Source organism: Tetrao urogallus (genome assembly GCF_951394365.1).
Source record: "Tetrao urogallus genome assembly, chromosome: 6".
Lineage (NCBI taxonomy): Eukaryota > Metazoa > Chordata > Aves > Galliformes > Phasianidae > Tetrao > Tetrao urogallus.
Window position 1 is genome coordinate 44,722,305 of NC_136819.1, and position 27,901 is coordinate 44,750,205.

Genomic DNA, 27,901 nt, shown 5'->3' on the forward strand with positions numbered 1-27,901 from the left:
GCTTTCCATTTATAATGAAAAAAATATGCAAGATTGCAAAAGCCAGCTTTTTCTGCAGTTTCTTTGGTGCTTTTTGCTAAGCAGCCTTGGAGCTACAAAGGTTCACAGTCTTTGAAACATAGACTCATACCCTAGAAAGGTTTACAGTGGAAAAAAGAGTCCTTAAAATATATGACCACATAGAGAATCATACGGGATCTGCTGCCGATACACCTTCAGAGGTCTGCATCCTGGTGGGGGTGTGCATGAAGAGGCCTCCCTCCTCAGACAGGCATCTGTCACTGGGTCTGTGGAAATACTGACTTGGTTTTGAGCTGCTATACGTACTGGCTTCTGAGGAGAAAGTTCTGCAGAAGAGGAACCGTGTCTTTTGTTTTAATGTTTACAGGGCACCAACACAAGGTTTAGAATGAGTACTGTGATACAAATATCCTCAGCCGGATGACGGAGCTTCCTCTGAAGTTGATGACGGTGTTGACAGTGATCATTTCCAAGTCCAACTGAACAGTGCGGGGCCCTTTCACAGGACGGGTCATCACCAGCGTAGCACTGATCGGTCCTGTTTGCTGTGCACAGAACAAGAGGAAGCAGGTGAGATTTTCAGAAACAGTTTTGAAAACTGCCATCTCAGGCGAGACCACATGATGTGCATGGGCTTTCAGCTCAAGTCAGTGTTTGGCTCCATCTCACTCTTTTGTGTGATCCATTGACTTCTACACTTTTTTAAAGCCTTTGAGAGCCCTGCACATAAAGGAAGCTATTGAGCAAAGAAATTTGCTATCATCTGAATAGAAAAAGATGAAAAAGATTTAGAGCATGCACAAAAGATGTCACTTGTTTCTTGAGGGGGTCATATATTATTTAGTTTGATGTAAAAACCACTATTACTTTGAAGCAGCAAACTCCAGGAAGGGGTTATGTTACTGGAGCTTCGAGAACAGATGTTCCTACGTGAATGGAACCAGGGCTTGCTGTATAATTGCATATGTTAACATTGCAAAACCTCACCCTCTGAAGAGAGCTTTAAATATGTGAAGGCACATTAGAACATTTGTCTTGTAGTAAGTGGAAGCAGAGCTTTGAAATGTCTGTCTGGAACAGTGGATTATGAATATTTAAAAACGTTTCTGAGGTTAAAACTAAATGCAGTTTGTTTCCCAGCAATTGCTGATGTACATAAAGTGTGACCTGTTTTGCTATGGAAAGGAGTGTTTACACTACCTCTGATAAGTCAGGCCCAATAAGTGGTGAGGAATAGCTGCCTGGTGAGCCAGCAGCATCCTGAGCACTGTGCCCTCAGCTCTGCCCACTCCTGCTGGGTGCAGAGCAAGGGACAGGCACCACCTGCTGGCTATACACCCGCATGGGAATGTGCTGCCAGGGAAGGAAAAGGGCAGCTTGTGCCAGCAGAGTACTTTAGGTGACAAATGGATAGTTATGCGATAAATGAATTCAAGGAGAAGGCAGACTTGAGCAATGGTGCTCATCAATGCAGCCTTAGCAACTGCCAGTTTGACCCAGGCTAGAGGAAATGGTCAGTGGGATCAGAAATGACTTTACAACAGGAAAGAGCTCATGGGATGTCCATAATCACTCCTGGACCAGTTATCACATCAGAATTTTGGAAAGTTTTCTCTTTTTTTGGATGCTATTTAACATTAAAAGGCTGTCAAGAAGAACTTGTTTTTGAGGATCTATTGAAATCTGTCACGCTACCATTTTCTGTGAGGCGCAGGAGCTGCTGAACACCATTTATTGTGAATATCAAAGCCAGGTTTTGACTGGGGTTAAAAATAAACACTCTGAACATCATCGTCTTTGGTGGTTGTGCCTCACCCTGTGCAGGTGATTCCCATTGCCTCTGTGTTAGAGGTGGTGAAGATGACAGGAGAACAAGGATGAGTTCTGAGGAAAATTTGAATTAAAATAAGCATCTCTGTTTTCCCCAACAATGCCTACTGACAATGTGTGTTTTCAGTGAAAATAAACATAAACACTACACAACAAAAAACCACCAGCAGCAAACAAACACATAAATGAAAAGAAAGAACTTAAAGTCAGTTCTTAGGATAAAGAATTTCTTTCTAGTTTTCAGATATTATTTTTTTTCAGTTACCAAGGGAGAGTATGAAAAAACAAGTGAACAGTGTTGACTCTCTAATTGACAAATACCGGTGGTCTATAAAATTTTAAGAAGTTTTGGCACAACACTTTATCCTGGACACAGGAAACAGCTGCTCTTTGACAGGGCTACAACCATGGACTTTTGTGAATCTGATGGCTCATAAAATGAGAGCATTTGCTTTGAGTAAGTTACTAAAAAGCAACTGCAGCTCCCACAAACCAGTTTGTTGCTCTGCAAGTCTGAGTGTAAAAATAGTTCTGATGTCAGGAAGAAATGCAGCTACTAAGAAGATACTCCACGTTTTTTCCCAGCCAGTGCCAGACTTACCCGCATGTAGAATTCCCTGCCCTCATTCCCCGATTTGATTTGGAAGATGTAATAGGCTCCAGGGTATCGAGTTGTTGCTTGCATCTGAAAGATGTCAGAAGGCACTGAACGCCCAGACAGAACATCCATGACTCTGTACAGGATGGTGAATGGTTGATCTCTGCAGCCGGGGTTTTCAGCTGGACACATACAGCGGCTAACAGAGAGATAGGATTGTCATCAATGGTTACAAATCCCTGCTACACTTCATTCTTAACATGCTAATACAGCTGCAAATAATCAGTCAATCAACCAATGAATCAAGTTGCCAACCAGCTAAAATAATCAATTTCACTTGTAATGATTTTTTTCTCTGATAGTGTTCTCTGCACTGCTACTCCAGTTTGCCTTCATCCCTGCTTTCTTTTTCTTGTACTCCAACTTTTGCCAAAATATCTTGGCAGTACCTATGTCGTTAGGTCACTTAGATATCAATACTTTCTTTGGTGTAGAATTCCTTGTGTTTGTTTGTTCTGATAGTAATTTATACTAGTAATTATTGGATAATTTCAATAACAGCGTGACGTAAATACTGTATCACTATTTAATAAAAACAAATAGTGAGATTTCCTGGATTGAAACCAAAGGTCACAGATCAATCACAAAGCTCTGAAGAAGAGCAGAATAGCAAGTCAAGCATATGACATTTCTACCAACAGCCTCCAATCATCTGTAACGTCAGGAAACTCTTGAAACAAAGATGTCTTCCGTGTATTTGCCTTCCTGCAATGTATTTCTTACCCATTGTCGTGTTCAATTTCCCCTTACACATCCATGACACCTTGTGGCCAATAGCTCCACAGCCCCCGCCTGCATGCCCACTTTCCTCTCCGCACTGCTCCTTATTGACTTTGATCCTCTCAGCTCAATTCCTGCTCATCCTCCATGTGCAGCTCGTGGCTTCATATTTGACTTTCTCCAAGGCTGGAGAATCCTAACCTTGATGCTTCTCATAAGGAAGATGTTCCCTGCTTTTGATGCTCCTTGTCACCCTTCATAAATCTTTGTCCAGTCATATCACACTGCTCCTGTGAGGAGGTGATGACACTGGTGATCATCTTGAAGATTTAGGAACACAGCTGCACATGCTTTAAGGATATTCTGCACTTCAATTTCAGATTGTTCTTCTGACCGCTACTCAGTACTACAGGTCATGGAACCATGTGGAACAATCCTCAAACCTATCTTGGGAGGGATTATGATCAGGTCATCGCTATTTATTTTATTTCACCTGAAAATTGGGGTTGTTTTTATACTTTACATTCATCTACACTGAATTTGAATTTAGCACAATTAGAGGCTCCTTCTGAAATTCTCCTCTTATCTTTCAACCTCTTATTTATCTGTGCCAGGTATTTCTTACTTATGGCTGCTTAATTTCCATAGAAGCATGAAGTGTAGGGTTCTTTTCAGAAACGTTTGGAAACCTAAGCAGACCACATCAACCCATGTCCCTTAGCCACAAGCTGCTAATTTCTTCAGAGAGCTTCGATAAAATGCAGGATATCCCTTTATAAAAGCCATGTTGGGGAATTTACTGGATGGAAAATAAGGCTTTTTTGTCTATTTTTTTTTCTATAACCTCCATCATTGACACCAGCTTCAGACAGTTCCTCTGGCAAATTCTCCATAAAAAGGTTCCTGGCATTATGAACAGCCCATTCCTTCCACAGAGAACACAGACGCAATGAATTTGCTTGGCTTCTATACTGACCACTTCCAGACATATGCCACAAATTAAATGCAGTCACATCTAGATAGAGCCAAAGCCACCAAATACAAAGCTTGGAGAATCAAGAACTTTGGTGCAAGCTGATTTGTAAGTACCCCACAGTTGGGCTCTGAAGAATTTAGACATTTAGATACAAAGGCTTTAGACATTTCAAGATCTAGTTTAAGATTTCACCACTTCTGAAGGTACATAGCCCCAGAATTGACAGAACAGAACTTGTCCACTTTTCAGCTGCCCTAGTTCAGAAAGCAATGTAAAAACACAAATGCAGTGTCATGGGAAGCAGTGAATTCTTCATCTCTTGCTTTTCTACAAAATACATATGCTACCAAGTAATCTTAAGAAACTGGATTTAGCACAAACATGGATGAAATTCTGTGACTTGCACCATATAGAGATCTAGCTGTGGCTGAAACATTCTAAGCTCCAGGCAAGATATATACAAAAATGTAAAAGAACCGAGCACTATTTAGAAATGTGGGCTCCACCACCCTCTCCTGCAAAATACATTTGCTCAGAGGATTCTGAGTTTAGACACTAACAGTGCTAATTTCAGACTGTGCAAATTAATCTAATTAATTTAATGTGCAAATTAATCTGTGGACTGCTGTTTTTCCGCACATCTAACCTTTGAGCAGTAGGAAACTACTTGTGTTCTGCTATAATGAGCATCTAATGTTTTTAAAGCACTTCCTGGACATGAGCTAGTTAGTGTTTACAGGAAATACTCACATTAACAAACAGCATTTAAGCATATATGAAGTCAGTAACATAATTGAAGTGTCTTTATTACATTACAAACCTTGCTGTTTCCTCTACTCACTGATAAGTGTTTTTCCAGTCTAACTTCCCACACATCTGAGTATCATATCATATCCCACCTGGTGACCTGGTAAGGAATTGCAATTTATTATTTGTATAAAGCTTTCTAACAGTAAACTCTCCAGACATATTTCATGGCTGTGTTGCAAAAAGCAGCTTATTTGGTTCACTAGATATGCTTCACACAGTTAGAATTTGCTTTTGTGGCTGTGGGTATTACTCACTTCTCATTAATCTGGATATAAGGTTCCTCGCATCTTACTGGGTCTAAACATTTATATTCTCCTGGGATATTGAAACACGTTTGCTGTAGAGTGCAGGTGAAGTTCCTAATTTCACATTCATTGATATCTAAAACACAACAAAACAAGAGAAAAGCTAAAATAGAGGCGTATGCTTAAGACACAGCTGTTACTGTCCAATGTCCACTGTATGGCATTGACCAAAAATTCACTCTTGCACCATAAGAAGTAGCTTTTGATAACTGGTCCCCTTCTAAGATTAGTTTTTATCCCACTCATTTCTCCCTGTTGGAGTGCTCCCCTATGCAAAATGCTGCAGAAGTGAAAAAGAAACTGCTGCTCAAGCTCTCTGACCTTAGAGAAAGTGAAAACTAAAGAGAGACACGCAGCAGAGGGGAGAGCATTTGAGGGCTTCACTGTGTAGCTGTTTCTTAATCAGTAAAGCCTTCCTCAGACCATTGCACCAATTGACCTCAGTGGGGCTGTTCATGTGATGACATTCTCACCAGAACCACATAATTGGCCCCTATGAGTATGTCACTATGTAATGCCAAGACTAAGAAATGGAGTCCTTGAAAACCTCTTTCCAGACACTGGCCTTGTTTTCTAGTCCCTCTGGGTTTTAATCAGTGCTGGAATGCTCTTACCTTGGCAGCTTCTGCTATCATCAAGCAGATTATAGCCCGAAGGACAGACACAGTAGTAAGAACCAGGCCCATTCACACATTCGTGCTGGCAGAGGAACTCTGAGAAGCTGCATTCATCCATGTCTGCAGTGGTAAAACAAAGTTTAGAACCTTTGGCTTCATAGTTAAAAGCATAGTCCCACAAGCAGGTGGCCATCCAGGCGTGCCTATCATCCCAGCTGGAGGTTGGCATCCTCCAACTACCTAGAGCTCTGAGGCAGCCTGGCAAAATGCTGGTAAACAAGATCTTGGCTAAACTAAACCAAAGCTGCTGCTCAACAAGATGCACGACTCTGATTTATTTTTCTTTTTGAATACCTGCCACCAGTTGGCCATATTTTTAGTTCTGTTTTACGTCAGAGATAGAGGTGCTCCAACTACAAAGCTGCAACTGTAATTTGTAAGGAGAGACTTGATGGTATTTTTCTTTTCCTTTTTTCTTTTTTTTTTTCTTTTTTTTCCTTTTTTTTTTTTTTTTTTTCTGGAGAGCATACTTCCCTTTCTCAGAGCCATATGGGTCCCAGTAGAAATCCTGTAGCCAGCCCCAGCCCTGGCTGTTTTATGTAACCTAGCCTCTAGCCAGTTACTTGTAACGCGTTCTAGCAAGACTTCACAGCTCATCCCAGCTTGGGTCAGACTTACTGGAAGGCCCAGTGATCTCCCAGATACCAAGGAAGCTAAGCAGTCTGTCCAATCTCTGATTAAAAGCAGTATATGATCTCTTTTCCCCCTTTACTCATGAACTGACCAGAAATCATACGCCGTGGAACCGTGTTCAAATGAGAAAGATGAAGATCAGAGCTGCAACGGAGGCATGGCTGACTGAGAGGAAAACACATACAAAGGCGCTAGAATGAGGGAGGCTGCTGTTAATCATTTCCTTCTTTTTCTGTGCAGGGGAAGAGAGAAACAAAGACCAGAGTCCCAGCCAGGAACTCCCAAGTTCGAATTCCCAGCTCTAACATTGACTCTCCCAAGCAAATCACTTTCACTCTTCAGACTGAATTTCCCTTTCTTTTCAATTGGATTCGGTCCATTTATCCACTTCTGGTGTTTTGTACAGATGTATTGGAGAGTGTTTGAAGTCCGAATATGCTGAAATAGCTTTATGTCTACAACCACATAATCAAAAGAGATTAAGGGAACTCTACACCTGCACACTTCTGTTGTTGTGTCACCTGCTTCAGCAAGTTCTCCGAAAAAATCACCTTCCTGACAAAACATGGACCAGGGGCTACCTCCATAAAGAGATTGAGATATTGCCCAGCCCACTAGGCCTCCTAGCCAAGCCTTCCAGCACCATCAGATTCATAGAACCTGTGCTCAGCTGCTGTCAAATGCTGGAGATAAAGGCACAAAGGCCATATGTTTTTGCTTATGAGTGACCCAGGGCAGACACCTTTGCTATTTCTCAATCCTTCTGCGGTGCTGCCAACTATTCTCACTGGGACTGTTTCCTTAGTGAGCCCCAGTGATATCTAGCAATTCCTTGTGAGGTGAAGGAAGCTCATCCAGAGGAATGTGACATGCTTGTGACAAGTGTTTTCTGGTATAGAAGGGTCAAAGGAAGGTTTTCTGCTCTAAATCTGTGTGGTGGAAAATCCTTTTTGCTGGCTTAATTCTCAGCCATGAATGAAGTTCAAGCACAGCCTTTACTGCTGCTATTCTGTTCTGGCAATGTTTATGTGGCACTAGGTTAGGGTTAGGTTTAGACTCCCAGATAGCTCAGGAGCATGGAGAAGGGCACGGGAGTCTAACTTAGAAGAAAAAATTTCACTAGAAAGCAGAAAAGTTAGGTGCTTCAGCTCTAAATATATATAATATAATATAATATTATATATAGTATATGTGTATATATAAATATAAAATATATAAATATATATAGCATGACCCTTTAGAGATCTAGGTCTTTGTACCTTCCCTCAGAACAAGGAGATGTGCATGAAAGAATAGCTTTGGAAACTCTAACTGACACACATACTGCATATCACTCTCTGTTTCTCTCTCAGAAACAGCATGTTACATCTGTTTACTGTAAATTAAAAAACAAGTATTTTCCAGTGTTTTTTCTTCCAAAAAATATTGGCTGGATTCTCTAATTTTATCAAGCTGTGGGAACATTAAGCACAGAAATACATTTCATCTTCAATTAAAATAAAGCAATAAAATAAAAACAAAAACAAGCAAGGAAAAGGTAGAATGACATAAGCAGTTTCATCTGCTATGAGCTGAAAGATCAGCAATAACTGCTAAGAAATGGCACATTATTTTTCAAGTGCAGACAGAGCCATGCAGGGGAAAATAGGGAAGGTTTAGGCAGAAGTGTGAGATCATAAGAACAAAAAGGGTACGTGCATTCAACAGACAAATGGAAAAGTGCTTTATGAATGAGTATTTCTTTATTGTGGAAAAACGTTCTAGGACTGTCCCTAGTTTACTTGCTTTAGTAAGATTCCCATTCAGCATTGGAAACCATTTCCTTATGTTCCGCTGTTATCTTAGAGCTTTTTAATTTTCAGCTTAGTTCTTTAAAACCTTTTGCAGCCCTCCTCCACTGTGCTTTTCTTGGTATTTGCTGCATACTGTAACTGGAAGGAAGATCACATTAATTGCAGTTATCCTGCTGCTAATCGTACAGCAAAGCAGAAGACTTCTACAAAAGCATACACAGAACAGTACACTGGAAAAAGAAAGCATAATAGAACTAAAGAAACCAAAACAATAAATAACTGAAGACAGTTACCACTGCAGTTAACTCCGTCAGCTTCTAGTTCGTAGCCAGGTTCACAGCGGCAGAGAAAAGAGCCATAGGTATTGACACAAGTCTGAGAGCAAGGGTTTTCTCCCGTACATTCATTCACATCTGCAGGAAGATAATACCCTGAATCAGTAACTTCTCTCCAAACTCTATTTTCAATTCATTACTGTAAGGCATTTCAAATGGATTACATGTATAGTAAAAATAATTTGTTGTATGAAAAACATAACAACGTCAGTGTTAGTTATTGAGATACCAGATGATGTCAGAAAGAACGTGTTGGAAGCAACACACGTGAAATTCAAACATTTTGGCAGTGTCTTCAAAAAATAACATGAAAGATAGGGTGAAATATTTATTATAAATGCATGTCTGTTTATCTTGCAACATTAAAATCATGGAAAAGATTCTGTTATAACCGACCCAATACAAAATGCAGTAGGATAACCTTAGGGGAATAACACAATGAGGACTGATCCTTATGGGAACTCTGGCTGTGAGAAAACCATTTTTTATTCATTTAGGACATTAACAATTTCTGGAAAGTTCTTTTATCATTGTCATGTATCATCTTATGGAGAGGTTGTGTTGACTGTGATTCAGGTAGCACATCACAGCAAAAGCTGTTCTCATGCTCAGGACCCTCATCTGAAGCTTGGGTGACTCGGATGTAATTTGCTTATCTGGCAGGTTTCCTGGTAAAAGTAGGTTCAGTTCTTGGTAATTTCAGTAAAAAATCTAGGGGGGTTGGGCCTGTTTGCATATTCCTACTGATATACTGCTCAGGTTGCATCTGTACCCCTCCTATGTGCTGTGATGGCAAACAAATGTTCACAAGGGAGCTACAGAAATATCTCAGAGAAATCTATCAACATTTTCAAAGCAATGCTGTGACAGCTACTTGCATGCTAAGAACTAAGCATATTTTAACAGCGTTGCTGGTTGGGAGCAAAGATTTCAATCATGGTTAAGAATGCACGGTACCTTGGCACGATCTTCCATCATCGTTAAGGGTAAAGCCTGGGTTGCACGTACAGGAGTAGGAACCAGGCACGTTGGCACACAGCTGCTGGCAGTAGCCGTAACGGCACTCATCTATATCTATGAATGGGAAAGAGAAAAAGCAGAGTGGTTGGTGTTTCTACATGCAAATACAAAGCATCAAACATCCTGAATCAATGGCACCAACAACAGAGAAATAACAGTGCGGCGGTTACAGACCTAACAGCCAAACTTTCAGGTGATCAGACCGAATTACAGTTAAAATGTATTTTTGCTCAAAAGAATGCAGCACTGCATTTTTCTCCACGTCTTACATCTGACAGCAGATGCTATGAAATGACTGCCATTGCTGTAATGTTGAGCTCAATGCTACGTTATCAGAAGGCCCCTTTAGGCATTACCTGGAAGTCCACCTGACACCTGGTACCGCCCATCAACACAAACACAGCCCTGCAGCAAAGCTTTACCAGAATCAAGGGAGAAGAATGTTTTATTTCCATGCATACCAAAGCTACTCACAAAAAAAACCCAAGTATATCTTACTAAGTCCTCCTTTTTTTATTCCAGACTGGATGTTCTCAGAAGAATTGTTTTTCAATAGTCACATTTGCATTTTATGTAAATCTTTAAAAGATAAATTACAAGATCAAAAATGCAAACAATAAATTTGCTACCAAAATGAAATAGTAACTTGGGCTTAAATAAAACATTAAAAATACATGCAGTCGACTGTTAAAAGTCAAAGAAAATGCTGTAAATTATGTATGCTGGAAGTGCTAGAAGAATTTTGTTCCTGGCCTAGGAACCGTAGTAGCTGTCACTTTCAAGGCTTTACATTCCCTTTAGTTTTTGGCTTTTGATTTATGGAGATTTTTTTAGTGGCTGCTCTCAAAGCTTTGCAGCTTTGCAGCCTTCCAGTGATGGTCTAAACATCGAATTCCTGTTCAGATTCTTCTTATGGGTGATTAAAATAAGATTAGAGCAAGTCTTACCTCTCATTCAACACCCATCATTGCTAATCTCTAGGGCCATTGTAATGACAGCAGAGGACAAAGCAGGTGCTGGAAGACCCTCTCTTTATAAATGCTTTCTGTAAGTATGACCATGGGAGATTGTTTTATTGAAAGAGCACATTAATTTTTTCCCAGTTTGAAAATAGAACCGTGTATGGAAAAACTGTAACTGTGTAAAAGGCTGTGGATAATTTGGAAAAGTGACGATCCTGCCATCTGAAAGACTCACACAAGAAGACAGTTTTGAATGTCCATTCCTAAGGCTCTAAAGAGAGTAGGAAATGAGAGCATTTCATCAATGAAATGCTAAGCTAGGAAGACCAAACAAGTGTAAAATCTGCAGCCAGTCTGCTGTAAATAAAGTTTGGTGAGTAAAGTTCTGTGAGGAAAGGCACAGGTTTTGGTAGAGTGACCCTCATCGTGCATTCCAATGCACAAGAAAATCAAAATGACAGTATTTTCCCTATGGTTCTCATGCATACAGTTACATCTAGATGAATTCCAGCAGCTCATTATTTGTTAGCTAAATGCTTCCTGTTTTGGTGCAATATATTAAGACTGTTTTGGGAAAATGAATTCTTGAATGACTTGAACTTTTACATGATTTGGTAATACTATAAAAACAACAACATTTTGAATCTGATGGATAAGTAGCTACATCCTGTAATTCAGCTTTACATTGTTGGCTTCAATAGCACAGTTTTGCCAAGTCTTGTGAAGGCATGCTGAAAATATCAAAGCTTTGGAAATACTCTCACTGTGTAAAATAACAAGGACATTGACACTTGGTTTTACCCTTACTACCTTTAATTTCCCACCACATTTCAAATAGCAGGATAACTCAAAGGCCAGGGTCAGCTCTGGTATGTACAACAGCACTAGGCTTGGCCCAAACTCTGCAAAAGTAACATTGGTTTTAAGTAAATTAATATCTCATTTCACTGACACATTGCATTACTTTAAATATAAGCACTGGATTTTGTGGAACTGTTATCTCGAGAGCATTGCAATTTTTGAAGGAAGAACTTTTACAGAGTTTCTTCTTGTAGGTGGTTCTTGTGGACTTTACTGTACTGTCTCTTGCTGTGTAAACATTACTGGGATTATTACAATAGACAGCAGTGTAGCTTTTTGTAAGTGTGGTATACTAAGAGTATTCCCTAAGAAGCTGTCTCTAAAAACTCAAACCAGTCCTCTGATTGTATTAAATGAACGGTCTTTAACTGCCTAATGACAGAAAAAAATTACCTCTTCAAGCCCAATGGAAAGTATGGAAAACAGGCTTTTTGGAAGTAAAAAAAAAAAAAAAAGATTCTAAACAAAACTTGCTTCTAGCTCTTTGCACTACCCTGAAATAATCCACCCATGCATGCATAAAGTGGGCAACAGTAGAACATTATTGCTTATTTTAAATGGCATAAGCAGATTCTCAAATCAGTTCAGCAAAGCAGTCACTTCAGCTCTCTGGTATACCTATCAAGCAGCAAAGTGCTTTAGATCCATGTCCAGGTCCTGAATGATGCACACAATCCTTAAGTTTGGGCTGTAACTCAGAGAAGTAAATTGGTAACACAACAGATGACATAGAGCAAAATCCCCCTCCCTGCCCTCTCTCACCTCGTCCCCACCACAAATACCTGTGCAAGCCCCAACTCAAGGTTAGCTCCATGCATCCACATATTCAGGCTGTTCCTCACCTCCAGTTCCTTTGTGTATGCAAGAGAATACAGATGCTCCCTGTATGGGCTGGTTATAGTTTCCTCTAACCTGGCAGAATAGAATGGCTCCTTTCTGACATTATAGTCAGCCTATTTTATTTATTTAATAATAATGCACTTAGCATGCATTCTATGATTCTATTATTTTCCACTTTTTTTTTTTTTTTTTTTTTTTTTTTCCCCCCAACAGGAATTACCAGAGATTAAGGAGCAGGAGGCTTGGAGACTTCATTTCCCTTCATTACATGACACTGATTCCCTGCCACAGCCATGCAGACCCCCATTTAGCTGAGATAAGCTCTGTCCCATCAGCCTCCCCATGCCTGCAGCGTTAGGCAGCAGCAGCTTGCAGTAGTTAGTAGTTAGATGACAGTCCTGCACTAGAACTGGTACTTGGGAGAAGAAATTCAGAAAACATCTGGAGAAGCTCCAGCACTGAATGGGCAGGGAAATCCCATTCTTCTTCCAGCTGAAGTGTTGTGACAGAATGGTCCAGCTCTGGATAGCTGGCAGGCAAACAGCCCACGCCCAGGGGAAAAAGTTATAGAACAAATGTTAAAAAAGGTTTTTTTGTCCTATCTCCCTTAGAGAGCTGTACCTAACATGAGCATCTCCTTTGTCATCCCACAGGCATGTCAGACAACATGCAGGTCTGGGGAGACTGGAAATCTTTCCTGTGCTGTTTGTTAAAGGATGTTTTTTTCAGCAAGGCTGAGCTAAAAAGGATGAAAGGACATTGCTGCAAGAAAAATAATAAAATTAAAAAAAAAAAACTGCCTGAAAGCTGCAGAAACTGCACCCGTTGGTGCAAGTTGGCTGAATGGATTTATGAGCTTGTCTCTTGGTACTGAATAGTTATCCCTTCTGGTCTGGACTATAACTGTGTGAAAAGGACATGTCTGTTTGGGAAGAAGCCTTTTTGTACACATCCTCTTACATGACTATTACAAAAGGGAATGTAAAAATCCCATGTGTAACATAGCAGCTGTCGTATGGCACTTACATCTACATTTTGTTCCACCAGGGAATCCCTCTGCCAAGCATACTGTTGGCACTTACAAAGATGAAAGATATTAGTTTCTGCACAGCCATAGCCTTAACTCCATATTTGACACTCAGTGAAATGAGTTCAACCATTCACAGGTACAGATATAAAACAGATATGCAAATCTCATAAGGCAAGAGGTCCTTACCTAAACACTGGCCTTCTAGCAGCCAGTAGCCTTCAGTGCAGGAACAGGTATATCCCCCCTCAGTATTGATGCAGATCTGGGTGGGATTACACTGGTGAGAATCGGAAGCACATTCATCAATATCTGCAACACAGAAATACAGCAATTAATAGTTGAAATGGGAACAAAAGGTTTGTCAAACTGTGCAGGGAGTTGTAGTGTGTACACAGGTCTGTGCGAGGAGAGAATGTGCAGTAAACCAGAGAGAATGACTGTAACCTGAAGTAAATTCATGAAAGTAAATGTCAGATAGCAACGAGAACTAAGTGTGCTCATCAAACCTTTCCCTTCTGCAGATGACCCACTGTGTCACAGAGAGCCTTGGGAAGGGCATGCATTTCATTACTTCCACTCTTTTTTTGTCACTGCACTGGGATTTCCATGCTTTGGGACACTGTTCAGCCCTGGGCAGTGGCTGCTGCAAGGGATATGTAACTCAAATGCACAGCAAGAGCTGAGCAGAGGCTCGAGAGACACACAAACACAACCATTGTGAGGATCAAATGCATACAGAATGTTGCTTCCTACCTTTACCAACACATAATATCTCACTGCAAATTTTCAGTCAGAAGGTTCAAGCAATATCAACCTTTACCTGAGAAAAAAAACGTATACTTCTCTAGAATCAATTTCCTGAAAGTAGAACTTCTTTTTTTTTTTTTTTTTTTTACCATCCCCATTGTTTTTAATGTATTTGGCTTTTTATTACAACCCCTTAGGGTGCTTTGTTGTGGGCCTTTCTCTTTTTTCTTTTTTTTTTTTTCTTTTTCAGAGGAGGTGAATAACATTCCTACATTTATATAAGCCAGGACACTGGAACCTAACAGATTAAAAATGCCTTTCAGAGTCATAAGTTCAATTTGAATTCTTCCTTGCTCAGTCTTTTCCCTGATGTTTCTGGCATTGTGCTTGTCTCTAGATGTCAGAAGTAGAAATATCACAAGATAAATTGTGTCATTTTTTCAGCCAACTCAGATTTCTATGTTTTATTTACTGATACCTAAACTAATTTTTATTCCGGCATACCATGCTCTGGCCTTCACTGAAGTCCAATGTCATCTGAGCAATGTTACTCCCTTTATCACTCCCTGACTCTCATTAACCCAGACTTTCGTTGCGTCATGATTGAGAATATCTCACAATGCAGTGGGCTGGATCAGGCAGAAGAGGGCAGGAACTATAACTCAATGAGGTGTAAAATCCTAGCAAACATGAAATAACTGATCCAGTCTACCACAGCAACATATCTAACATGTTCTGATGTATAAATAAATACCTACACACTACACAAATGCAAAGAGTCTGGAGTTCTTATCTTCAAAAAATCTGTATCAGCAATTTACGGTGAGTTAAAGCTATTAAGATAACAAGAGGGGCACAGTTAGAGATAATTAACTATGTCAGAAATCTGTTCCCACGTCTTTATTGGCTAGAGGAAAGGCTGGCAAAATGGTGGGGGAAGTAGGAAAGCAGTAAGATAAGAAGTCTAGACTATAAGGATACGTAAATATGTTATGCAGTTCATCTATTGCTTCTAAGATTGGGCTTAAGTTCTGGATCTTCCCTTCATACAGCATATCACACATAATTGGTACTATTTGAACACAGATATTATCTAACCATAAATTTCGTAAGAATCACATTAATGTTTTCTAAATGAAAAAACTTTCTATTTGTTATGCTTACTTATTGTTTAAAGAGGGGGCCCTTGGGATCTAGCCAACCCTGCTGCTTTTAGCCTCTCCTGAACTTAAGAAGAAATTTTATTTTTTCATGTTCACTGTTTCTAGTGTTACTAATAGGTGAAACCCAGTGGAGACAAAATGAGGCTCATGGTCTTACTGCCATGTATTGAAGACTGCAGTTCCTCTACTTGGCTGTGGTGTGTTTTGCTTGCAGAAAAAGCAATGGGTGGCTGTGCAATCAGTTTTGTTCCTAAAGCCATCTTTGTAGTGGTTTCATGAGCAATAGTCACTCAAGAGAAGTAGGGCATCACTCCTCTTTTCATTGCTATCAGACAGATTTCTCCCTCCTCAGAAATAATCAGAGCCTTCTGGACATGTTTCTGTGCAAGAGGCTCTAGGTGGCCATGCTTGAGCATGCCAGATCAGATGACCTCCATAGATCCCTTTCGACCTTCAACTAGCTTTTGTCTCTGTGATTTGACTCCTTGCTTAGTCTCAGTCTTCACCTTCCACAGTGGTCTTGGAGATGCATTTCCATTTGAATGCAAAATTTTTACAACAGAGGATACCTGTGGAGTTCCTGCTGCCTCAGGAAAACCTGATCAGCCTGAAGTTTTCCCTTAAAAATACCTTGTTTCCTCTCATTATGAGGAAATACTTCACTGACTTCATTAATGAAATTGTATGCAATAGGTATAAACAGCATCACTAGTATCTTACTGAAATCTTTTTGCCTCTTCCTGAATGCATACAATGGTTCTACATTACGCATCTCTGTCTTTCTCTAAGATTGCTCCTTACAGTGATGTCCCATTAAACTCTGACAGGCCCAGCTAATGCAACCAGGTCAATAGTTTGGGGAGCTATTTACATTACATCGGCTCACAAAGTTAAAGCTGATATTTGCACTGTGAGAAAAATATCAGTGCAACAATTCGTTACCCATTAGGTATCCTCTTGGAGAATACTCAAGCTGGGACTCTGTGTCTTGCTCAGGCCATTTACAGTGTGAAAAACAATGAGAATTGGTGTGGTTAATAAAATCAAAATTAGACATTAACAGGAAGGGAAAAAGAAGTTATATCAACTGGAGAGAAAACTAGCCATGCTTGGCCAACTCTGGCCCTGTCTTGGTTCTTGGTTATGCTGTCGTATATTATCAAATTAGCAGTCAACAATATTCTCTCATCTGACCTTCTAGTTGTTGCATTGGTATTACTGCTCCACAGCTAGTTATAGGGCAGAAGTCCAGTCTGAAATTAAAATTTGACCTGAAGTGGAAACAGTTTGTATTGTTACTTCCCAAATGAATACTGAGAGCAACCACACAACCTGTCCAGACCACAGATCTCTTTCTCTACAACATACCATGTAGAATAAACACTGAGCACCATGACTCAAACCCATGAGTTTTAAAAATCTTTGGTTTACTGACTGAATGAGAGAATAGGTTGGAGGAATTTCTACACACACTTGTCAAAAGGCTCTTGCTGCAAGAGCCTGAGCCCAAATATTCCATCATCACCAATATCCATCCCTGTCTCTTAGCTCAGAATGTCCTCCTGAAGAATTTATGTTGGTGGTGATTTGGTCTAGAAACCCTGGCACGTGATGTTTTGTTTACTTGACATTTGGACAGAGGTGAGATGGCTGGGGCATTGGGGTTTCCTTTAGGGAAGGGTGGAGAGAGTGTTTTTTACATTTCTGGTTGACTGGCTGGTTTTTTTTGTGGAATGTGATATGTTGATGCTTTGTTTTTATTGGTACAGATTGTATTTTTAATGGATTGCAAGATGCCTAATGACTGGATAGATATCATTTACAGCGTCAAAATAAATAAATGAACTAATTGTGTTCAGCATGCAAATTACTAGCTTCATGTTTTATAATCTGTAAAAGCTAGTGGTAATCTTCAGATTCTTTTGAATTTAGCCATATAATAGAACAATGAAAGAAATCTTTAATCTCATTGTCTGGAAATAAATAACTACAAAAATAAGTTTAAAGCCATGCATATGGAAAACAGGGCACTTTGGAAAGAAAACCTAGCTATCAAACTGCAAGATACTACCACATTTCACCAGGGAGGCTAGCGCACAGTGACCTTTTATACTGACTCAATAACAATACAAGAAATCACAGCATAAAAAGTAAAACAATACATCAGCTTACTGAATTAAAACCAGACATATTCAATGCTGGCCATATGGAATAGGCTAAAACTAGAAGACTAGAAAACTCAAGAGAGAATCTTACGGGTAGAATCATAATGTGAGTGTCTACGAGATATTCAGGATTTAGTTTTGGTCGAATTTTTTCCACATTTAGGATAAAACGCAGAGGATCACAAGTTGGTGGAGTTAAGAACTAAAAAAGGGAGCAGTAAAGATAATTTGCTAGATATGGTCAAATGGGTACATTCGAAAGTTCATTTCAAGGCAGACAAATGCAAGGTCATATCAAGAATAAAAAATGTTAGTAATGAAAATAACTCCAGAGTCATTAAAGATAATAATTTGAACATGAACTTTTCCTGACACGGCACTGCAAATACAAACATAAACATAAGAATGTTGAGTAGACACAGGAAATTGTTCTTACCACTGTATATTGCATTAGTAAAATAATTACTGAAATACATTTCTGGTGTCAGCAGCTCAAATAGCGATATTGCAAAGAGATCAGGAAATCTCCAAAGAGCACTTCCAAGTCACAAAAGCCTGTCTCACAGCAAGACTCCATTTATTCATCTATTTTAAAAAGATTCACGGTATATTTGACACTGATTTATAAAATTCTGCATGGAAGCAAAGATTTTAGATGGTCACTAAAGCTAGCAAAAGATAATGAGATGAAATGCTTACACATTTAGAAGACAAATTCAAAATAGATGTAAGGCACAAACTTTAGCATTACTACTCAATAACCATTTGAACAACTTAGCAGAACATATGTAGATGTTCCATTACTTAAGGGCATTATACATGAACAGTATTTCTTCTCCAAAATGTGAAATAGAAAAAAATCATGCACTTGCAACATCAATTTATGTCTAAGGTTGTATGGTCACAATTACTGAAAAAGAGGCTAGAAATTTGTAAAGTTCTTCCAAGTTACTTTTCCTTTGCAGAAGAGAAAAATAACTTCATTATTGCTCATTTTAAAATTATCCATATTCAATTTTTCATCAAAATTTTCATTTGCAATTTTATTAGTAAATTTAATTTTTAGTGAGAGGCACTGCATGTCTAGTGTTTGTAGAAACTGTAGAAAAAAATACTGAAAACTCAGAAACTGTTGATAACTTTCTTATGTCAAAAGATGCTAAGTCATCAACCTCCAGATGCCGAGCGCATTAATCACCTTCCTTTCAGAGCACATAGAACAATTACATCATTATAAAGCATGAAACAAGAGCAAGAGAAAGAATGCAAGTTATCACCCCAGGTAATCTGTTGAATCAAAGAGCCCACAGATGACTAAACTGCTGCTTAGTGGAAATGGATATGCAGGAACTAGGAGATTGTTTGGCAAGCTGAGTAGGTTTAGGAGGTGGGAAGCCAGGGGAGAAAGCCAGGAGGAAAGAAGAGAAGGAGCTTAGACAGAGAGATGCTGAGAACACTGGCTCTCTAGAAAACTAGGTTCAAAAATTGTAGGCAAAGATGCTGTTTGCCTTTCTTGTACTCAGAAAAACAGAATTTCGTGCATAAACAGGACTTTAAGCATTAAAGAGTACAGCAGACAACAAAGTCCTAAAGATATGTTTCCAGCCAAAACAACACCCTAAAAATTAGCTGATCAGTTCAGACACAACAACATCAAAGTCCTGCAGGAAAAGACTTTATTGACAAACCAATGCTTTCAAAAGGAATAAAGGAAAAATATACTGATGAATTTTATTTTGGAATTTTTGAGCATGTGGTTACATGCTATACAACAGAGAAAACAGACCTGACTGGAAAGCTTACAGCTTACTGAAGAAGCCTCATCCCAAGAATTATAGAACATTTAGGATTGGAAAAGACCACTAAGATCATCTAGTCCAGCTGTCAACCCATCACCACCATGCCCACTGAACCATACCATTCAGTGCCACATCTACCTTTTTCTTGAACGCTTTCAGGAATGGTGAATCTACCACCTCCCTGAGCAGCCTGTTCCAGAAAATGATTTGCACTTCTCACTGCAGGAGCCAGGAACACCTTATGCATCCACCTGTGCTGAAAGCAGTGGGCAGTAAGTACACTTATCTCTCCACAGGTGAAGTCCATGCTCACGGTGCCATAACTGATGCACTCTGTTTGTGACTGTCCCTTTCTGTGCTGGCTGGAAAGGTGCTAATGCCCCTAGCAGAGCGCTATCACAAAAAGACATGGACTTACCATTGAGCTAGAACTACATTATTGGAGACTTTGGCGATTAGGATAGAAACTTCGCTTGGACACTGTATCCAAGAGGCAAGCCAATGTGGACAGAAGATTTCCAAGACGATATACTTTTGGCAATGTGCACTGTTTCACAGATGGACTGTTACATTTTGTTCTATTTGGAACATATTTAGCATGCATGACTTCCTTTCTTAAGTAATGAATTCTGATAATAATGCACAAATTTCTGTGGGTCACAGTAGTAGCTATCGCTGTGCTTCATCCTTTTGACCAACCATTGTGAACAAGTTTTTACCATCACAATTATTTGAGAGCAATTAGCACCGAAGGGCTCGATGCAGTAAGGCTGAACAATTGTAAGAGCAAGGTCTTGCAGAGAACGTTCTGATGGAAGCTTTTCTTCACCTTCTACCAGGAGATATTGTTGTTCTGGGGTCCGTACTTCCTTATTTTATTCCATTTTTATTTTAGTCCTGCCAATGTACCAACACCAACACAACCCCAGGAATTCACATTACTCTTGAGATACAAATTTCTTGCAGAGACTCAAATCTGTGAGCTCATTCCAGAATCTCTGTCTGCTGAAAAACTGAAGCTCATTCAGTCATTTATAACCCTCAGGGCTCCTTTTTAAAATAATACAAAGATTGGATGTCTATGTTTTGTAGGGGTAATTACAGGCCAGGACTAAACATCCGAGCTCAGTAATGTGGGTTTCAGATCCAAAATTACTTGGAAAACAGAACTTTCCCCAACTTCTCCCCCACTCCTTATTTGGACACTGAGAAATAATTTCCTCAGTAGTAGATTTTTACTCGGTGAAATCACATGTTTTCTCAAAAGTTTTTTTTTCTCCAGATAATTATATTTGATAAGAAAAGGGAAGAAATAACAATGCCACATTCCTAAAGTGTAAACCAGAGCCAAATTCAAACTGCTGCTGTGTGGGGTCAGGGGCTTTTTCCAAGGACAACTGACCCTGCTGAGTTTGGACACGATCCAAGATCAACTCCCTAAACACCTGTTTAATTGCATATTTCAGTGTCTGAGGACTGGATGCAGATTGTTGAATTAGTTTTCTATTTGCATCCCACATGCATTACTGTTATTGTTTGACTTCTAAAGAAGGATTAAAGTGCTTTTTTCACATAGATGGTCAGTCTGGAAGGGGATACTAATGTGAGCCACAAATGTGTACTCCTGCCTGGTATGAAAATTGCTCAACATGTGTCACAGATTCTAGATCTCCTGCCAACTATTGGAGCATTTCCGTAGCTAGCACACTTTTAACACTGCTCAAAGATAATAAACATCAGCTTAATTGTGAAAGGACTTTGCTCTCTGAGCACAGTTCCAGTCCTGCCTTTGTGGCTGAAGTTTGTAGGACAGCAATTGATATAAAGTATATAGCAATGGGGACAGAAGGGTGGTACCATCTTTCTCTTTTGCTTAGAAAAGTGCATTGCATGATTCGGTCTCAGCATCATCTTGCACGACCATAGCTCCTCACTATCAGGAATTTCTAAGATCACAGCTGGTTGCATGGATTCTTCCCACGAAAACCTCTGCATGAAAGTACAGTCTGCATGTTAATTTTGGAATTGGAAATAAGCAAAACTAGTACTTTCAGTCGAGAGCTTTGCTTAAGCATCAGAAGCCCATGGATTGAGGTATAACTGTGCTCTCCGAAACCATGATTTCCCAATCAACATTCTGCCCAACTAATGAAATCCATGGTCAATGCATGTTATTTGGGAATCTCAGTTATTTTCATGTTGCACTTATTGCTATTCCAAGTAGCTGTGGTACAGCAGAACCAGAGTGACCTGAGTATCCTATAGAAGCAGGGTCAAGAACTGCTAGCATTCCAATTCCAGTGGCTACACTGCACCTGCTGAACTAAGAGGTACCAAGCTGCTGCTGCTCACATCAGTGGTTTCATCTTCATTGGCAGCAAACATCTTTTTCAGCTGTACAAATAGAATGTTACTGTTGTATTGTCCCTTTCTCAGAATGACCTATTTCTTACGATCATCTGCTACACTGAGATCTGCTCATATGGTGGTGAGAGCATTTACTGAGAATAATCCCAGCTGCTGGGAGGTTATGTAAGTGACACTTTGTATTGCAATGGAAGAGAAAGAGGAGTGCAATCCGAGCCAGCAAATACACAGGCGACTGAGACAAGAAGGTGTACTTCTAGCAAAAGGTCCTTGCAGTCATCCTTTTGCTGCATTGCTTGAAATAATCTCACAGAAGTACCTCTAGAGAAGACTTGCAAAATTTCACAGAAGTAAAACCATTAACACTGAAGAAGTAATTTTTTCCTATGGCTAAATTGTACATTTTTTCTGCAGTTCTTTCAGATAGTTTTAAAAGACCATGTCAGAAGGAATATACTAGAAGTACAGGAGTTTAAAACTATTTATAAAGCTTTTAAACATATCTGTAAAATGCTATTGGCTTCTTCCAACAAATTCTTTTAAAGACTTTTCTGTTAGAGAACAGAGCATGAGAGAACTAAAAGAAGAGAACTGCTATTCCTGCTTACACTCCCCAGGGAGCTCTGAGAAATCACTAGCACAAATAGTCCAGCCAGCTGGTTTAGCCAATTGGTGGTCAGTTTACATTTCCTCTAATAAGTGAACTTCTTGAATGTACATTTTAACTGAGTCATTAAGAGCTCCTTTTCCAAATGTTTTGGCAGGCTGAAGAGGTCTGAGACTGTGAGTATACCACAATAACCAGTAAAGAGAACAGCCCTACTTATAATATAGCAGAAGAAATGGATCCAAGTGGAGTCAGAAATTAAAGTCACAATGAAAACACAGAGATGCAAATCTCCACCTATGGGGCAGGCAGAATCTTTTAGTGAAAGGATTGTGTTTTTTTCCATCAAAATGCATCTTCTTCTGACATACAACATGGCAAAAGCCACCACTCAAGCATGCTGTGCAGGCAGCTGTGAAAGTTAAATATTGCAGACCTGAAAATGCAAGGGATCTCCATTATGGGGAACACGAGTAGTGATAAGAAATTGATCTCTAATTGATCTCACACAAAACTTCAGCATTCATCACCATCATCTCATTTGGGAATGGACTGGATTCAAAGCAGTTTGGCTTGGCAACACAAGGAGACTCTTGATGAAAGTGACATGGCTGTAGATCGTCTCATGTCACCTAACCTATTTGAGTTAAAAGCACACACACCAAAGACTGTATTTTGTCTTTCTTGAGAAATCAAAGACTTTGCCCCCCTGAACCTAGCTGACCAAACCACCATGGAAAAAAACCTGGCCATACCATGAGTGCTAACAGAACGTGCCCATGGACAGTGGAGAGGTTTTGTCTTGGCTATAGGAGCTCTGCAGAGCTGATTGATTATACCTGACTACCTGACTCAAGTCACACAGCTGTCTGCCCAAACTCAGACATGAGCTGTGCAGGCAGTTTGAAGCTGTGAACGACTTAGGATGGGAAAGCTTCACATCTTGGCCCACAGCAGCAGTCCTTGCCAGTTGTTCTAGGAGAAAGCATGATTGACTACGAAAAAAGTGTTCTGATTGGCACTAAGGAAGTTGAGCAGCTTATCAGGAGAGAAATTTGTTTTACATATTTCATCCGAATTTCAAATCTGTCCATGTGACAGCATGCTTTATAACAATCTCAAAAGTATTGCAAAGCCGAGGTAATTCTTGTATAAATGTTAAGGCCTTTTGGGCTCTTTTGTAAGCAAAGATTGGGTAGTGGACAAAAGCCAGTGGAGAATAAAAATCCTTGAGAATTATCCTATGCAAATACTGGCTTCCAAGCTCAGACAGCTGTGTTCTCATTACTGTTAACAGCAAAGAGCTATGCATGTTGGGCAACATTCCCTTTGAGTGTATACATAGCAAGTAATCTATTTATTTATTTCTGTAGTGGTGATCATTGGAAAATGCCTATAATCCCTGCTCAAGTAACTGGCTTTAACTTAGATTTGGCTGTTTTATAGAGATTGAGCCACATTTGCTTGGAATTCTTCCTTGCAATGTTCCAAATTTGCTGCTGTCCAACTGGGTTGCAATTCTTCCCAGATAAGTGAAAATTGTGTGGATATGGGAGGTTTGGTTTCCTCTAGTTAGTGTGTGATGTGGATGTCTACTGGCAATTCTCCTGCCTTCCTTAGTCTCTGTTCATGGCTCCCTAGAAAAGGATGTTTCATCTGAAAGAGCTTTTTCCCTTCCTCTGTCCTTGTTTTTAATTTCATTCAATTACTTTCAAAACATAAACTAGTACAGAAATTTTCAACATCTGTGCAATCTCAGGAAAAGGGCTCAAAGCAGATGTGCCCAGCCATTAGGATTCATCAGTCAATAAATTGAAGAAGGTATGGGCAGATACTCTTCCTCTCTAATGATTTTGCCACAAATCCAATGTGTTGATCTGGATGGCTTTGATTGAATTTGCACTCAGTGAAATGAAGGATTCACTTTGCTGAGATAAAGCCCTTCTCTTCTGATTATTCCCTGTACTTCACTCTACCATCTTCCATTCAAAGACCTTACATCAGTTTAAGATCAGTGCAAGAGCTCAAAGTCTCTTCTAAATCAATGCTAAAACTCAAAGAGAGTTTGAGGCACAGATAAACTAAAGGCTACATCCAATACCAGGCACAGGCTCCTGCACTTCAGGCACTGAAGTCACAGAATTGCATAAGACTTATCAGGGTGACCTAAAGAAGCCATCTGGCCCAAGGTTCCTCTTAGTTCAGGAGCAGTTCAATCAGGCTGCTCAGGGCCTTCTCCAGCTAAGTTTTCAGTTTCTCCAAGGATACAGCCTTTAGCCACAAGCTTTATGAGCCTCTCATCCAGTGACTGACCATCTGCACAGTGATGATGCTTCCCCTTACATATCAAAAGAATCTCCTGTATTGCAAATTTTGCCCATTCATGTTCACATGCACTTTTGAGATAAATCTGGCTTTCTCCACACCTCACATTAGACAATAGAAAATAGCAAGAAGCAATATCCCCTTGCCAGCCTTACCTTCTCAAAGCAAACCCACCCCAGAACCCCAAGAAGACTCACGGCTTCACATAAGCATCTTAATTTAGCCAGGATGCAGTGCTACATTCTTTTTTATTTTTACCACGACAAAAGCTTTATCTCTAAGAACCCAAATTCTACTATCAACTGAAGTCAAAGTTAATTTTCCACAAGTTTTTGCTTCCAGCAAATTCTAGAGAACTTCTGATTTGATCTTAATATACATATATTTAACTTTGATGTCATAATGCTTGTACCCAGACTAGTTGTAAACCTTGTTATCAGTGTGGTTCACTTTGGCAATATTTTGTGAATCTCTGCTTAAACTACTGGAAACTGTTAAGGTGGTCTCCCACCAAATGAACTATTTCATTGGATGTACTCACACTGATCTGAATGCTTTTGTCCCCAGTGCTCAAAGGCTAGTCCAACCTCTTTGCCCAGAATTCAGAAATGTCCAACTAGCCCTAAGGGCCGAACGTGTGGCTGATCATATCACAGATATCACAGGATGTCCCATCAGCTCTCACAGACCCCATGAAAGCTCAGAAAGATGCGTGTTCACACTGGACTTTCTCAAGCCAAAATGGTTCAATTCCAAGTGGCCTGGCCTGAAAAAACATGTTCTTTTCATATATTTTTTTTAAATGAAGTAAATAAATAAACAAAAAAGTCAATGTTCTCAACCAGCTGGAACATTTAAAGTCTGTGGTTATTCCTGGAGCAAATTTCTCCTCTTACTCTGAGTTTCCCATCATGTGGACCTGCTCCAGCAAAAAGCTAAATCGTATTTTTTCCTTTATCGTAATACTTTCCCTTTATTAGCCATTTATTGCTAAAAGGCATGTTTTAGAAGGCCCAACCTTCAGCACAGACCACGTCTAGAAGTTGCTTGTGCAATTAGAGTTTTACTATTTGCAGTATTTCTTATCATTTCTAATCATATACAGCAGACTGCACTTAATTCAGCATTTCAAGGTCTTCTCTGAGTCAGAAGGAATGATCTCACAATGGATCATGCATTTCTGAAACAGTTTTATGTCCCAAGCATCTAGAGGCGAGCTTGAGATTTTAGTGGAGTAGTGTGTGATGGTATTTTATATCTTGTAATGATAGACATTCTCATCAGCTTCAGAACATACTTATTTCACTTAGAATTTTGCCCTAAAATGCATCTTTACTGACTGCATAATATAAAACAGCTTTGTACTACAGCTTCAAATAGAACTTCTTCACGGGGAAGAATACCTCTTCCTAAAGCTACAATCATTAGACAAGACTGCATGAAACCAACAGTTAGCTATCAGTATGGGCTGTCCCATCACAGAGTCAGCTCTGCTTTTGGTTAAAATAATTTCAATCTGCTTCTGGATTAAACTCCAAATACAATACTTAGTGATTTGCTGGCAGCAAGTGTAGTGTATGATGCTGTGCTCTGCCTTTGAAATAAATGAGGGATCCAAAGCTGCTCCAGTCTATGCCTGGTTTGGGATTCCCCAAAGGGGTTGCAATAGCAGGAAACCAGCAGCATGCTTCAGCTTTTGAACAGCACCTCCTCTCCCTGGCCTGGCTCCTGCTCCAGGAGTAAGGAGTGGCAGTCTGGCAAACTGACCTTGCACTGCTCCAAGATCCCTCCTTCGGAAGGAGAGCCCTACGCTGCTCATCTAAGCTATCTCAGTTTTGCATTCCTTCACCACAGTGACAATAACTGTTTTTTAATGGGTGGAGGCTGTTACCCATGCTAATGAATTTTACAGTGCTAGATAAAGCTAAGAGTTTTCTTCTGCTCCTCCATACACACTGGAAGCTGGAAATATGTCAAAAATACAACATAAATTTACCCATTAATATCTGTCCCACCCTCAAATGTTCAAGACTCTTTTCTCGCTGACTTTTTTTTTTTCCAGGCAGCATTTAAATCTTTTTCCTGATACATTTAGTACTACTCTACCACCATAACATACTGTACGTCTGTGCAACCTGACACATCACAGTGTCCTAAGGGATTTTACTATGTTCAGTCTAAAAATAATTTTCCCTCACTTTAGCAAATTATACCTTACAAGGGAATAAGCACTTTTGTACCGCCCACCATAAACAACTGTTTCTCTAACATTTGCAGGTCCACCTTACCCTCAGCTTTATAATACACTTAACGATCTAAATCAAAATGACCCTCTTTAGTGCTCCTCAACTTACTGCTGCTCTATATTGAGATTTCCATAAACTTATCTACAATTATCTGGTAGCAAAGTATTTACACTTAATGTCAATAGATAGGGTGGTTCTCGGCAGAAATGTTTCAAAGAACTACTCCCTCTGTGTTCTGAGATGAGAAGTCTTAGTAACACCGAGAAACTGCTCAACGTTAACTGCTCTCAGTATTATTGCTTTCTACTTTTCCTCTTCCACCAGAGAGCCATGAGTTAGATTATCTTTTCATCCACTGCTCGGTTTCCAGTCCCTTAGTTTCATGACCACAACTGTAGCTTTTCTGAACTCTTGTGTATTCAGTCTTTCTGTTCTCTTGTCACCTACAGGTATGTAAAGCTTATACCACAAAACCAGTTAATGCCTTTGATCCAACCAGCACTTTGCTGGCTCACCAGCTAAGGTTTCATTTGTGCAGTAGAGTATGGGTTCCTTTTGACTCTGCGTTTTTGTGAGGCTCCCCTCGCCCCCTCCTCCTAGGCTCTCTCTGTTTAGCTGAAGAATCTCTTGCACTTCCAGCTTCTGAACACCTCACAAAGATTAGTGGATTTATTCTCAGTGTAGTGGCATGTTAGTGATGTAGAGATGAGCCACAGAAAAACTAAGGAAATTTTTCAGAAAGCATTATGCTTTTGTACATACTGCACTGCTAGGCACCCAAATGAAGACACAATATGCACCCTGATTTTCAGAAAGTGCTGAATGCTTCTGCCTGAGTTTCCAGCTGGATACTCAGATATTGAATTCCTCAGACAAATGGTTAAAAATGAAAGCAATATTGAGTAAAAAAATGAGAGGTTGTACTAGCAGCCAGTGGCAAAGGGCTGCAGGACAAACCAAAGGACGTTTACATGTTAAACTTCCACTAAGAATGGGGGTCAGTGAGAGCAA

General features: G+C 39.8%; 1 protein-coding gene across 1 annotated transcript in view; it reads right to left on the reverse strand.

Annotated features, from left to right (window-relative positions):
• Window positions 1–404: 404 nt before the first annotated feature.
• FBLN5 (fibulin 5) overlaps window positions 405–27,901 on the reverse strand; it is a gene marked incomplete at its 3' end in the record, with an annotated part of 41,130 nt that continues 13,633 nt past the window's right edge. The window contains exons 5-11 of the mRNA XM_079537917.1: window positions 13,658–13,780; window positions 9,716–9,832; window positions 8,717–8,836; window positions 5,935–6,057; window positions 5,270–5,396; window positions 2,453–2,648; window positions 405–566 (exon numbers count right to left, since the gene is read on the reverse strand). Of these exons, the coding sequence (XP_079394043.1) occupies window positions 405–566; window positions 2,453–2,648; window positions 5,270–5,396; window positions 5,935–6,057; window positions 8,717–8,836; window positions 9,716–9,832; window positions 13,658–13,780 (968 nt within the window). The remainder of the gene's footprint in view (window positions 567–2,452; window positions 2,649–5,269; window positions 5,397–5,934; window positions 6,058–8,716; window positions 8,837–9,715; window positions 9,833–13,657; window positions 13,781–27,901) is intronic.